Source organism: Odontesthes bonariensis, chromosome 10, assembly GCF_027942865.1.
Source record: "Odontesthes bonariensis isolate fOdoBon6 chromosome 10, fOdoBon6.hap1, whole genome shotgun sequence".
Lineage (NCBI taxonomy): Eukaryota > Metazoa > Chordata > Actinopteri > Atheriniformes > Atherinopsidae > Odontesthes > Odontesthes bonariensis.
In genome coordinates, this window is record NC_134515.1 from 39,133,049 (window position 1) to 39,148,268 (window position 15,220).

The following is a 15,220-nucleotide window of genomic DNA, read 5'->3' on the forward strand; positions in this document are numbered from 1 at the left end:
CATATCAGCAACATCATTTATGAACATGTTCTTACCCCCTGCTGCGTCCTGTGAGCAGAGTTCCAGCTAGAGCCCTGCACTCCCGCGGGAGTCCCGCGGGACTTGCGGGACCCATCGCAAAGCAGTGCGGCGCGGGACACATTTTGAAAGCTCATTGCGGACGCGGGCGGGAGGGGGAGTGCCTAGTGCGGGAGCGGGCGGGAGTGGTGATAAGCTGCAGTCCCACTAACTAAAAACGTGAGAGCAAACTGAGAAGAAATAAAGCCTAACTAAAAGTTCAAAGTTCAAAAGCGCGATCTATCTCTCCTTTTATTCAGGAGATGCGCATTGCACAACGACGAGGGACAGGGCATGGTTAACCTACTTAAATTATAATTGGATTACATGTTACATTTTCAACATTCTGGGTATAGAAAAGGTAGGGTAATTAATAACACATATTGTTTTCATTCCACTTATTTGCATTTAAATCAATGTAACGTGAGCTCCATCACGCTGTTTAAAATCATATTAACTAAAAATATATAGGCTAGGCTACTTTTACTTCCAAGAATGGAAATGTGAGGAGTGGCATATAACATATGTACAATGTATTATTCTTAATATTCACGGTAGATTTTGGTAGGTATGTTGGGCTTATTGCTGTAAAGCCTCAGCTGCTTGTGCCATCTGATGCGCTCCTGCACTATGTGCCCCACGTGAAGGATCGGACAGTGGTGTGCGCAGCTAAGATCATGTTCCTTTCCTCAAGCCAATGACAAGAACTTCCGTGAGAAGTAACGCGAACGTCTGAATCATGCGGGAATTGCGGGCGGGAGCGGGACAAAATATGACAGGTGCGGGCGGGAGCGGGACTAAAAATCCTATCTTTTTGCGGGAGCGGGCGGGCGCGGGACTGTAAATTCTGTCCCGCGCAGGCCTCTAGTTCCAGCCTCGTTTTGGCGTTGACGAAGGTAGTCCGGCTAGTTGGCTGGGGTTTAAAAAATAAAGCGTTTTGCTTCTCAAAACAATATGTGTTCAAAAGAGTAATACATTTGCATCATAAAATCGTCCCTCCAGAAAAAGTCAGACCTCACAATCGCTTGGCGTTATTTCTCTCTACCTTCATATCACTTCCTGCTGTGTAAACTGTGCAGACCGAAGTGCAGACCGAGCACTCCCCTGCTTCCGAGCAGCAAACACCGTAACAGGTGCGGCTATCGTTAGGTGGCTGAACGCATTGATATGAAGGTAGAGAGAAAATAGCACCAAGCGATGTGAGGTCTGACTTTTTCTGGAGGAACGATTTTGTGATGCAAATGTATTACTCTTTTGAACGCATATTGTTTTGAGAAGCAAAACGCTTTATTTTCGGGACCCTAGCAAACTAGCCGGACTACCTTCGTCAACGCCAAAACTCAGCTGGAACTCTGCTCACAGGACGCAGCAGGGGGTAAGTCAAATTTAATAAATGATATTGCTAATATGGGATGTCATGCAGCTTCATGTCAAAAGAGGCGAACTATCCCTTTAAGCAAATCATACAAACTCATTTGATCAACTATTTTTTTGCTGTAATCTCACAACAAGAGGGTCCCCAGCAGTAGTGTGCACAGGCTTTTTGAAGGGCAGGGGCGGAAAGAAAAGAAAGGGCACATATAGCGCGTCCTCACCACTTGAGCATGCGTTTTTTCAACAATTGGTGCACCCTGCCCCGTGCCCACAGTACAACAACAAGGTGACGTCACCGCCATTAGTATCGAGAGCTCTGAATCATGGACACATTACATGACGGTGTTGTCACCTGTGTGAGTCTCAGAACAGATCACAGCTTCTGGACAGTAAAAGTTAGCAGATGAACAGGGACACGTGATGTTGCATGTTCCCCGCAGATCGTGAAAGCAGCACAAGTGGAATGGTTTGTTTTTGTCATGTGACCGGAAGCAAATGTTACTCGGAAGTGTGTTTACTGAGCAGGCAGTGACATACATACCTCAGAAGTTTGAAAGACGGCAATCTAGCCTGTATTCTCTAAGGCCCTTCTGTGCTGTTCATGGAAACCAACACGGTGGCTGTTAGCTGTCAGTCCGACAGAAAGAAGAAGGCTTGTTTTTGGCTTTAACTTCTCAGCTGTACATGTCAGTTTCAGCTACGTAGCAAGCTAGCTGGGATCACAACCTTGTCCTGTCGGTCAGGCTAACCCCAGCTCCAGCTGCTGTGTCTGCTGGGTAGCTGAAGGGGGAACACATGCTGACAGTCGACGCTATGCAGTTCACCTGGCGCTGACCGTGTCTGTCCTGAGGGGTTTGACCAGAGATGAGCCCCTGCTGGCGGTGGCATTAGCTTCACAGCGACATGGACCCAAAGCTCAAAGCTCCATAACAGCTGTGGTCTTTGGCGGTAAGTCAGCCGCGCGGGCAGCTCGGGCTCTTACTGTTGTGTTCAGGTCAACTTTTAGCTGGCACGTCTTTGTATTTCTGTTTTTTTGCCAATGTTGAATAAGTACAGACTGTGTCAGTCCTTTAGCTAAGCCATAAATGTTAGCTGCTAAAAACAAAACGACCTTAGCACCAGTCTGGTGTGGATACCTAAACTGTGTCCTCATTTAGTGTCAAACTAACTCTGACAGAATCAGCCTGTAGATCAACTTTAACTTTAGTTGAACTATCATCTTAAACTATGAGGAAGTTTGCTGTTAAGACGCAGACACGCCTTCTTTTCACCCACATTTATGATCTGCTTATCTGATATTATCTGATTTATTATCTGATATGAAGTCAGTGTAAACCTCACCCCACAGAGGTTCTGACACCAACTGCCCAGCTTGATAAACTTTGTATCAGTTCAGTTTTACCAGCAGGGCTGAGATCTAAAAGTGTCTGATGGGGGCCCCTCGGGGGTCCGCAGCTGCTCCCAAACACTGGCAGGCGCTGACTCTCTCAGTGGTCTGCCACTGGTCGGCCTGTTCCATCAATAACACCCCTAAATGAATCATTTTATGCCAACAAGCCAACTTTCTACTAAAGGTGCTTTTGGTCCACACAGAGTTCTCAACAGTCAGCTGTGGAAATGGATCTTGGACATCTACAGCTGTTTAGATAATTCCAAGCTGCCCTTTGGCTAACCCTAAACCTAACCCTTTGGCTAACCCTAACTCTTTGGCTAACCCTAAACCTAACCCTTTGGCTAACCCTAACTCTTTGGCTAACCCTAACCCTTTGGCTAACCCTAACTTTTTGGCTAACCCTAACTCTTTGGCTAACCCTAACCCTAACCCTCTGGCTAACCCTAACCCTTTGGCTAACCCTAACTCTTTGGCTAACCCTAACTTTTTGGCTAACCCTAACTCTTTGGCTAACCCTAACCCTCTGGCTAACCCTAACCCTTTGGCTAACCCTAACTTTTTGGCTAACCCTAACTCTTTGGCTAACCCTAACTCTTTGGCTAACCCTAACTCTTTGGCAAACCCTAACCCTTTGGCTAACCCTAACTTTTTGGCTAACCCTAACTCTTTGGCTAACCCTAACCCTAACTCTTTGGCTAACCCTAAACCTAACCCTTTTGCTGTAGAAATCCTGAACCTAAACAGTACTGCACTCCAGCTCTCAGCATCCTTATGTACCGGCTGTCTCACCACACTGACCCACCACTCTCTGCATGCTAGAACTCCTCAGGTGAACTGCACTTTGGACTGAAAGGATGAGTCCAGGAGCAGTGTTGCAGACTTTAGATTGAGCCCTTTCAACTGACTCAGTCGGTGTTAAACGGCAGCAGCCATCAGACACCAGGTAGATGTGGTCAGTGTGCTCTACAGTAAAATACCTAATTGACAATAATGGCCACCATTCTGAATTGTTAGCTATTTCAGTAAGCTGAAAAGTAACATGCTTACTTTATTAGGTACATGTTTTTCCAGACAGCAATGCAGTGTGTGGGGGCTGGGAGCAGGAAAGTGGGCACAGGTGAAACTTTGTTTGTGTGATCCTGTTAAAGCTCAGTGGAAACACCGTGCATTCTGTTCTCTGTTCAGTCACCTGGTGCTGCTACATCAAGCTTTAAATTATAGCCCCACACTGCTTTAACTTTCAGCCATTGAGTCCAAAAATTTTTCCAATCTACAAATTGACACTTGGTCTTATATCTCAAATGTATCAGTAGAAACACAGCTTTGAAATTCCTGTAGCTACTTGTGGATATGAAAAAGTAAGTTTATGAAATGCTCCATTTTAGAGTAGATTCTGGCAAGTCTTGACTCTCCATCACTTGTTTGAGTATGAACACAGAAATGTACCAAATGAATATAGAGTTGATCATCTCAGCAGTTGAATTCCATTATGACAGCATGAATAGCTGGATGAGTGTGTCCTGTCTTTGTTAGGCATTGAGGGCCTCCTCTGTGAGGACAACAACAACAAGCCAGAGTCGAGCTGTTCATCAACACCATTCCCTGCCAAACCTCGGAGTTGCTCTCACATCATCTCTGAGCCACCAGGATGTTGGAGGGTCTTGTTGCCTGGGTGCTCAACACTTACTTGGGAAAATATGTCAGCAATCTGAATACAGATCAGCTCTCCATCGCCCTCCTGAAAGGTAATTACTAGTTTGTATATATATATATATATACATGTATGTATGTATGTATATATATATATATATATATATATATATATATATATATATATATATATATATATATATATACACAGTGCACAGTGAAAATGAGTACACCCCTGTTGAAAAGTAACATTTTGAACAATATTTTAATACACACACAAGTTATTCCCAAAACGTGCATAGAGTAAGTTTAATACAACATCTGTTCAGCTTACAACAGAAAAGAAAGGTCAATAATATAACTTAAATGACATATTTGTCCATTTTTGTGAAATTATGCTGGTGCAAAAGTGAGTACACCCCTATGTTAAACTCCCTGAGAATGGGCCGTGTTGGCCCGAAATGTCATGAAATGAAAAGGCATTAAAAGGGAGGTCATCGTTGTGCGTTTCATCCTTGCCTTACATTGAAATTTTACATTTTGAGTCTGCACCAGGCTAAAAGAGACGTGTGTGAGATTTGACTGAAATCCTATGGAGAGTATCATGATCTGCTTCAGTAGTCACAGTACATGTTGACAAGCATGTTTCTTTTGGTGAAATTCAGCTTCCTACTGTTGATGGTATCCATACAGCCCCAAACCATGTCACTCCCACTACTATGCTTGACTTTAAGCATGGGGCACTTTTCTTTGTACAAATCACTTTTTACCACCACACAGGCTTGACACCATCGAAAGCAAATTTGTTTATCATTGTCTCATCAGAGACAAACAAACTAAGGATATGGATTGCTGGAACCATGTCCTGTGATCTGATGACACCAAGATGAACAAATTTGCTTTCGATGGTGTCAAGCCTGTGTGGTGGTAAAAAGTGATTTGTACAAAGAAAAGTGCCCCATGCTTAAAGTCAAGCATAGTAGTGGGAGTGACATGGTTTGGGGCTGTATGGATGCCATCAACAGTAGGAGGCTGAATTTCACCAAAAGAAACATGCTTGTCAACATGTACTGTGACTACTGAAGCAGATCATGATACTCTCCATAGGATTTCAGTCAAATCTCACACACGTCTCTTTTAGCCTGGTGCAGACTCAAAATGTAAAATTTCAATGTAAGGCAAGGATGAAACGCACAACGATGACCTCCCTTTTAATGCCTTTTCATTTCATGACATTTCGGGCCAACACGGCCCATTCTCAGGGAGTTTAACATAGGGGTGTACTCACTTTTGCACCAGCATAATTTCACAAAAATGGACAAATATGTCATTTAAGTTATATTATTGATCTTTCTTTTCTGTTGTAAGCTGAACAGATGTTGTATTAAACTTACTCTATGCACGTTTTGGGAATAACTTGTGTGTGTATTAAAATATTGTTCAAAATGTTACTTTTCAACAGGGGTGTACTCATTTTCACTGTGCACTGTATATACATGTATATGTATATCTCTTAAGACCTAATAAAAAAAATATTACTGTATATAAGTTTAGTATTTAGAACATCTATATATTCTTCCCTTTGATGCAGTCATCAGCATGTGTAAAGACAGTGTGGCATCTTGTCTGTCTGTTGTGTAATTCCACAGGTGCAGTGGAGCTGGAAAACCTTCCACTGAGGAAAGATGCCCTCCGAGAGTTTGACTTGCCCTTTGAGGTCAAAGCAGGTGCGTGATGACTAATATGATCACATTCCCACCTGGTTACTCTTCAGTAGAGGCGAGCTTAAATGAATTTGATCCATTCTTTGTTCCCTTTTAGCCTGAATGATTTTCTGTCCAACATTGCAGTAACATGCACTGAGAGGGACCAGCGACATGAGAACCTTTTGCTCTGCTTGCTGTTCAGGTCCAGGTGGATTCCATTTATCTGCAGGCATTTTTGTCCCATCAGAAATGGACACAGTTCTGTTGTTCTCATTTTGACATCAGCTAAAAAAATGTGACCAAAAAACAGCAGGATTTTTAAACTTTAATAGTTATAAAGACCAATGCTGCTCTAATGATTTAACCAGAAGACACAGCAAGTATGCAAAGACGTGTCGGCTAAGCGGCAGGTTCATTTTTCTGATGTATGACTCGTTCACAGAGAGACCCACCGGACCTTAGGGCCCATCAGTTTGGAGGCCAACACTGACCGGGCAGAGTCAGGAAAAGCCAGAGTCTCACCTCGTGACCAAGTCACCAGGATCCATCTGGATGTTTGGTCTTTAAAATGGAACTGTAGTTGGGCTAGTTTTTATACAGACTTCCCAGATCCTGCATATATGCACATCATGCACATCATGCACATCATGCACAGTATGCACATCATGCACATCATGCACATCATGCACATCATGCACATCATGCACATCATGCACATCATGCACATCATGCACAGTATGCTGATGAGTTTAGAAGTGATGCCTGCTGCTGTGGAACTCAAAGGTTTGAGATGGAACCAGAGACAGCACCTGATCCCCTTTCCTGCATGTCATAAACCCGCTAACGTCTGGCTGCAGTGTGCAGTGGAAATGTGTTTTAATGTGCATTTAGTTCCACATCAAATTACCAGGATACTGATTTTTAATAAGGGTACTGCACAGAACCTCCAAGTGTAGACACTGCTCTCCTTTCCTTCCAGAAACAACATGTTTAGCACTGTAACTCCTCCCAGTAGGTTATGTTCTATTTCCTGTGTTTCTACACCACCTAACGTCTGGATTACACAAAGAAACATCTCTCTGCATCAGTCTGGATTAGTTGAACAGATCTCCTGAGAGACCAGGCCAGCTGGGTGACAGGAGGAGGAGGAGGCAGGTGGACAGGCTCATCATCAGCCACCAGCTGAGGGAAAAGCAGAGAGTGGCAGACCCGACCTGTAAACCCAGCAGCTGCTTCTCCTCCCAGCTCCCAGCTGTGGGCTGCACATGGGAATTCCCTCTCTAGTTGATTGAAAAGAACTGCCTACCTTCATGACTCCATCAGAGCATTGTTTCACCCTGTACTTTTGGATATCATTCTTATTTTTTTTACAATGTATGAAAACTATCTAATGAAGAGGATAAAAAGTCAAACTCTTATATTTAGGCCTTTGCACTGTTCTCATATTGTGGCATTTTTAATAAGGATCAGAAGAGTCATCCATCCAACATATGGTTTCCTGCAGGCTTCATTGGAAAGATCACACTCCAGATCCCCTTCTACCGGCCTCACAGTGACCCCTGGGTCATCTCCATGTCCCAGCTCAACCTGATTGTTGGCCCCGCCCAGCCGCAGGAGTATGATGGAGAAAAGGAAAGGGAGGAAGAGAGGGAGCGCAAAAAACTTCTCCTCAAGGCTCTGGAAGACAAATTCAAAGTAGGTGTTTGGTTAGTCCAGCTGTGCTGCTGTCATCAGTCAGTGTTTAGGATTTCACCAGATTCAAACATGTTGGGCTTTCTTTCACTTCTGCTTTGACAGTTGGTCTACCTTCATTGTTCATCATCAGCAGTTGCTGGGGAGTTTTCAGCATTCAAACTTGATTTTCGGCCAGACTTTTAACTAGAACTCATAGAACGGCTCACATTACTCCTGTTCTGGCCTCCCTGCACTGGCTCCCGGTGCATTTTAGGATTAATTTTAAAATCTTGGTTTTAACTTTTAAGGCACTTAATGGTGAGTCTCCAAAATATATACTGGACCTTCTGAAGCCTCTCTGTTCATTTAGGACTCTGAGGTCGTCTAATCAGATGCTGCTGTCGGTTCCCAGAACCCATTTTAAAACTCGTGGTGATAGAGCATTTCAGGTGGTGGCTCCAAGGCTCTGGAACGCCCTCCCTCTGGTGATGCGCTGTTCTGAGTCGACTGACTCTTTTAAAAAAAGTCTTAAGACTCATCTGTTTAGACAGGCATTTGGCTACATTTTTATTCATTTCACATTCATTTATTGCTTCTGTTTTTACTGTTCTTACTGTAATTTGATGTGTGTTCTGTACAGCACTTTGTGATTTTATATCTGTGAAAGGTGCTATATAAATAAAGCTTACTTACTTACTTACTTACTTACTTATTTTCATTGCTTTAGAGTGAGGTATACGTCTATACTGGCATGCTGGCCAGTAGCCAGCTGTAATCGTGCAGATGTTTCACGCTCTCTTATATTTCAGTGTATCTAACTGAAAAGTCTGGAAGCCTGGACCGCAGCAGTTAGGTGTGGAAGCCCCCCTGAGCTGCAGGTCATGGGGCTGTGTCCCTGAACGTGCACTCTCCAGTGTTCTGGGACTCCTTTTTAATGACCTGGTGGAATTCGGCGTGCCTATGCATTTGTTGCCTCATTGTCCTACTGTTCTAATTGAAGCCTTATTCTTGCTGTTCTTCATTGGTGTGGGCTGTGTCTGTGTGCATATAACATCTGTGCTGTGTGTGCTTCTGCAGAGTGAGTGTGAACAGAGAGGAGAGTCGTACTGGTACTCTGCCACTGCCTCAGTTGTCACCAGGATTGTTGAAAACATTGAGGTAAGCTACAGATCTGTGGTACACTGTACCATAAACAACCCATGTACTCTGTCAGTTCCACCATAACCACAGTCCATTTCCATAGTGCCTAGGTCCACTGAGCTCTGTGTGTCTTGTTGAAAATAAAGGTTATCTTAACCCGACCAACACCTCATTACTCAGGTTTCTACCAATGTTTTTGAGAAGGTGAACATTTCCACTGATGATACAAACAGTTTGTCCTCTGTCTTCAGTGGTTTTCCTCTGTTTTGAGGAAGAGTCTCTGCACATTAATGGAAATGGAAACACCTTTATGAATCCCGTCTGACCTGCAAAGATTAAAGTGATGTGACTCAGCAGCTGAACCAGCAAACGGGGACGGACCAGCGTCTTCCCAGATATTATATAGTATCCCAGATATTCCCAGAAATGAAAGTAATTCCCCAATTGGAGCTCTCTTAATTTTCCTTGTGTGGATGTCCGCTCCAGTGGTTGGGTCCAGTTGAATGGAATGTCCAGGGAGTAGCTGAGTAGAAGCCACGATAAGAGCTATTCTCTAAATACTAAACAAAGGAGCTCCACGGCTTCCTTTATCACAGGAAACCAAAGAGCACCCTTTATGACAGAGAGGAGATGCAGTAAACACACACATATGGAAATGACATCACATTCCAGCCTGTTGTCATGATTAATAAAGTGGCCGACAGTTCCTGGCTGAATTGTGATTTTCTTGTGTGCAGCTGAACATCCAGAATGTGCATCTTCGTTTTGAGGATGAATCTTCCAGCCCAGAGAAGGCCTTTTCTTTCGGGGTTTGCATCAACAACGTGTCTGCTCAGAACCCCGCCACAGACTCGGTAAGTGTTCATTTCAACTTGAAACTTTTCAACATTTTTACTTGATGAGGTTAATTTGATTGTTTTCATGAGAACATGTGGCACAGCAGTTAAGTCTGATTATTTTGGCCTTGATGTGCCACTTTTATGTTACTAGTTAACTGACACATAGATGTTCCATTCAAAACCACCAAGAATGCCCAGAATAATGGGAAATACAGCAAAAACTTAAATGTGTAATTAGTTCTTAGACATTTGAATTGAAGCTTTATTTTCCAGACACAAGTCCAAAGAAATCATTTCCAGTGTCTGTGCAACTCCATTGTATTTTTAAAAAGGAAACAAATGTAGAATTTGATGGCGCAGCACATCTAAAGGTTCCCAGAACATCCAGGTAACAGTGTTGTGGAGGATTGTGCAGCCAGCTGATTAACTGTTGGCAGCTGAGGACAGGCCTGGGCCTTCACATGAAACCACCTGGTAGTTTCTATCACTGTGGCTCAATGTCCCACGCACTGAGGAATCCTTCCATAAAGTCTGTAATCATTTCTCTGTGCTTCACCATGATACAGAGCCATGAGAAGTGTCAGAGTGCCTTCATCTTCCTCTCTGTCACTCGGTGAAGAAAGTAATGTAACTAAGCGTGCTTCATTCTGTGGTAGGGGAAACAGAAAGTATCGGGGGGGCCGTTCCTCCCAATCACGCCCCATAAAACCCCTATGATGAATAATACTTTTGGACACCGTGTTCCCTTGCCCGGACGTGGGTCACCGGGGCCTCCCCCTGGAGCCGGGCCCAGGGGTGGGGCCCGCCGGCGAGCGTCTGGTGGCCGGGTCTGTGCCCGTGGGGGTCGGTCGGGCACAGCCCGAAGAAACGACACGGGTCCCCCTTCTGACGGGCTCACCACCCGTGGGAGGGGCCATGGGGGTCGGGTGCAGTGTGAGCTGGGTGGCAGCCGAAGGCGGGAACCTTGGCGGTCTGATCCTCGGCTACTGAAGCTGGCTCTTGGGACGTGGAACGTCACCTCTCTGCTGGGGAAGGAGCCTGAGCTGGTGCGCGAGGCTGAGCGGTTCCGGCTAGATATAGTCGGACTCACCTCGACGCATGGCTTGGGCTCCGGAACCAGCCTCCTCAAGAGGGGTTGGACTCTCTTCCACTCTGGAGTTGCCCGCGGTGAGAGGCGTAGAGGAGGTGTGGGCATACTTATTGCCCCCCGGCTGTGCGCCTGTACATTGGGGTTCACCCCGGGAGACGAGAGGGTAGCCTCCCTCCGCCTTAGGGTGGGGGGACGGGTCCTGACTGTTGTTTGTGCTTATGCACCGAACGGCAGTTCAGAGTACCCACCCTTTTTAGAGTCCCTGGAGGAGGCACTGGAGAGTGCTCCTCCGGGAGACTCCCTCGTCCTGCTGGGGGACTTCAATGCTCACGTGGGCAATGATAGTGAGACCTGGAGGGGCGGGATTGGGAGGAACGGCCCCCCCGATCTGAATCTGAGTGGTGTTTTGTTGTTGGACTTCTGTGCTCGTCACGGACTGTCCATAACGAACACCATGTTCAGGCATAAGGGTGCCCATATGTGCACTTGGCACCAGGACACCCTAGGCCGCAGCTCGAAGATCGACTTTGTGGTTGTATCGTCGGACTTGCGGCCGTATGTCCTGGACACTCGGGTGAAGAGAGGGGCGGAGCTGTAAACTGATCACCACCTGGTGGTGAGTTGGCTCCGCTGGTGGGGGAGGAAGCCGGTCAGACCTGGCAGGCCCAAACGTATTGTGAGGGGTACCGACAGGCCAAGCGGAACGCAGCCTCGGCGGTTGCTGAGGCAAAAACTCGGGCTTGGGAGGAGTTCGGGGAGGCCATGGAGAACGACTTCCGGACGGCCTCGAGGAGATTCTGGTCCACCATCCAGCGGTTCAGAGGGGGGAAGCGATGCACCGTCAACACCGTGTATGGTGAGGGCGGGGCTCTGCTGACTTCAACTAGGGACGTCGTGAGTCGGTGGGGGGAATACTTCGAGGGCCTCCTCAATCCTACCGACACGCCTTCCGATGAGGAAGCAGAGTTGGGGAGCTCGGACATGGGGCCTCCCATTTCTGGGGCTGAGGTTGCCGAGGTGGTTAAAAAACTCCTCGGTGGCAGGGCCCCGGGGATGGATGAGGTCCGTCCTGAGTTCCTCAAAGCTCTGGATGTTGTAGGGCTGTCTTGGTTGACACGCCTCTGCAGCATCGCGTGGACATTGGGGGCAGTGCCTCTGGACTGGCAGATCGGGGTGGTGGTTCCCCTCTTTAAAAAGGGGGACCGGAGGGTGTGTTCCAACTATAGGGGGATCACACTCCTCAGCCTCCCTGGTAAGGTCTTTTCGGGGGTACTGGAGAGGAGGATCCGCCGGATAGTCGAATCTCGGATTCAGGAGGTGCAGTGTGGTTTTCGTCCTGGCCGTGGAACAGTGGACCAGCTCTATACCCTCCGCAGGATCCTGGAGGGAGCATGGGAGTTCGCCCCACCGGTCTACATGTGTTTTGTGGACTTGGAGAAGGCGTTCGACCGTGTCCCTCGGGGACTCTTGTGGGGGGTGCTCCGGGAGTATGGAGTGCCGGACTCCTTGATATGGCTGTTCGGTCTCTGTATGACCGGTGTCAGAGTTTGGTCCGCATTGCCGGCAGTAAGTCGGACATGTTTCCTGTGAGGGTTGGACTCCGTCAGGGCTGCCCTTTGTCACCGATTCTGTTCATAATTTTTATGGACAGAATTTCTAGGCGCAGCCAGGGCGTTGAGGGAGTCCGGTTTGGCGACCTCAGAATCGGGTCTCTGCTTTTTGCGGACGATGTGGTTCTGTTGGCGTCATCGGGCCGTGACCTTCAGCTCTCACTGGAGCGGTTCGCAGCCGAGTGTGAAGCGGCTGGGATGAGAATCAGCACCTCCAAATCTGAGACCATGGTCTTCGGCCGGAAAAAGGTGGAATGCCCTCTCCGGGTCGGGAATGAGATCCTTCCCCAAGTGGAGGAGTTCACGTATCTCGGGGTCTTGTTCACGAGTGGGGGACGAATGGAGCAGGAGGTTGACAGGCGGATCGGTGCGGCGTCTGCAGTGATGCGGGCTCTGCACCGGCCCGTCGTGGTGAAGAAGGAGCTGAGCCAGAAGGTGAAGCTCTCGATTTACCGGTTAATCTATGTTCCTACCCTCACCTATGGTCACGAGCTGTGGGTAGTGACCGAAAGAATGAGATCGCGAATACAAGCGGCCGAAATGAGTTTCTTCTGCAGGGTGTCTGGGCTCTCCCTTAGAGATAGGGTGAGAAGCTCGGTCATCCGGGAGGGGCTCGAAGTAGAACCGCTGCTCCTCCGCATCGAGAGGAGTCAGATGAGGTGGCTCAGGCATCTGGTTAGGATGCCTCCTGGACGCCTCCCCGGTGAGGTGTTCCGGGCCCGTCCCACTGGGAGGAGGCCCCGGGGAAGACCCAGGACACGTTGGAGAGACTATGTTTCTCGGCTGGCCTGGGAACGCCTCGGGGTCCCCCCGGAAGAGCTGGAGGAAGTGGCCGGGGACAGGGACGTCTGGGTCTCTCTGCTCAAGCTGCTGCCCCCGCGACCCGATCCCCGGACCAGCGAAGATAATGGATGGATGGATGGATGGTAAACAGAAAGTTCCAAGGGTCTGAGGAGGTCTCACTGAATCTGGTGACAGAGTAACCCCTCCTGTTCTAATATTTACATCTGATTGATTCTTAAGGTCAGTCTGTTAAACCACAGCAGCACAGAGTTTAAAAAGAGTTCACATTTGATGAAATACCAGAGACTGATTGCACCACGCTGCACCACAGAGCGCCACAGGAAGTCATTCCTGCCTGTGGCCATCAAACTGCACAATTCCAGTGTCTGACATTACTTCACCATGTGCAATAACCCGGTCATGTGCAATAACAATAATAATTAGCTACTGAGTAGCATTGTAAACACTGTCTATTGTTTATTGTATTTTTGTACGTATTGATATTTTTATTTTTATTTTTATTTTTTCCCTATCTTATTCTTATTAATCTTTTCTTTTTCCTGTAATGAGAGCACTGCAACAAAGGAATTTCCCGCAAGGGATTAATAAAGTAATTCTGATTCTGATTCTGAATATAAGCTAAATGAGCAGCACATTGTTAAATGATATTCAGGCAACTACACTGAAGCAAATCCCTGTGACCTACTCATTTAGGTGTTGTCGTAGAGTTGGTTACAGTTACCGGGCTGCAAGTTGTGTAGCAAAAGCACGCAAACAGTAAGAAACTTGTTGAAGTAGACATAATATATCAAAAAGTAATTATTATGTAATAAGAGTGAATACAGCAGCACTTTGAACCTGTCTCAGCTTGAAGGTGTTATTCATGTGAGGAAACTGAAGTGCTGTGTTATCACTGACATGTCAACAAGGCTGAGAACTGGCTGTGGAAGTATCAGCCATGTGCTATCTACTTTATACTGAACGTCTGTCTCAAACATGAGACTGCGTGTGTTTAAAGTAACCACTGTGAGTGTTGGATGTTGGGCTTCAGGTCCTCCCAGGTAACATTAATGGGTCCACAGTGAAGTTTTGATTAATATTCCCTTAATGTTTCCTTGTCTTTGGTTGCTTTGTTTTCTCATCCGTGTGTGTATGGTTTGATCTAATCTGGATAGGAAGCCTCAACAGTTCAAAATAAATGATTACAGAATAAAATGCTAATTGTTGCTGAACTCCAGTTTTGAGCTCTAGAATGCCCTGGGCCAGCTCTCCGTTAAACAAACAAGACGTTAGTCAGTATTTATTTGAGTCGGAGCACTCTCCTTTGGCTCGCTGTTTTTTTATTATCAAACTCATGTACAGGTTCAGCAAATCATTTTAAAGTGCGGAACAAAAGTACATCAGGAAACATTGGGTAGATTATGGTAGAGAATCAGTTGGAATGGGATTACTGAACTACATGCAGCCATCCTTTGGTTAGCCATTTCGGCAGACCAACCTGCTTCTTGGCGGCTCCTCTATCTATGTGATACGGACTGATTGCTCTGGTTTGGATGATCCACGTTTGCAAGTGAAACCAGTAGTCGTCTAGATTAGGGATGCTATGAAGTGAAATGAGTGCACCCCATCACCGGTGTCTGATCTAACATTGAACCTTATGATGACTTGCATGGCCTTTCCTCACAGTGAATTATATCAATCACATTTAAGGCAACTAAATCTGTGTTGCAAAACTTGAAAATGATTTGGTGGATGTGGTCTTTCGTAGTGTCCTATAGTTCTCTACATGGAGTAGAATACGATTGCTGAAATGATGTCACCTTCTTGCATAACTTTGATTTTCCACAGCCACTTCAGGATTGCAGGGTGTGTTTTTATATGTGAGAACATTTGATGCCAGGTAC

At 46.4% G+C, this 15,220-nt stretch overlaps 1 protein-coding gene across 8 annotated transcripts in view; it reads left to right on the plus strand.

Moving 5' to 3' along the window:
- The first annotated feature begins 1,802 nt into the window (after positions 1-1,802).
- vps13d (vacuolar protein sorting 13 homolog D) overlaps positions 1,803-15,220 on the plus strand; it is a 107,854-nt gene continuing 94,436 nt past the window's right edge. For 7 of the 8 annotated variants that reach the window (XM_075475433.1, XM_075475434.1, XM_075475438.1 and 4 more), the window contains exons 1-6: positions 1,803-2,379; positions 4,358-4,569; positions 6,124-6,201; positions 7,685-7,875; positions 8,932-9,012; positions 9,732-9,848. In XM_075475433.1, the coding sequence (XP_075331548.1) occupies positions 4,473-4,569; positions 6,124-6,201; positions 7,685-7,875; positions 8,932-9,012; positions 9,732-9,848 (564 nt within the window). In that variant the 5' untranslated portion in view covers positions 1,803-2,379; positions 4,358-4,472. Of the gene's footprint in view, positions 2,380-4,357; positions 4,570-6,123; positions 6,202-7,684; positions 7,876-8,931; positions 9,013-9,731; positions 9,849-15,220 lie in introns of those variants that run through there. The other variant, XM_075475440.1, reaches the window with a different exon arrangement.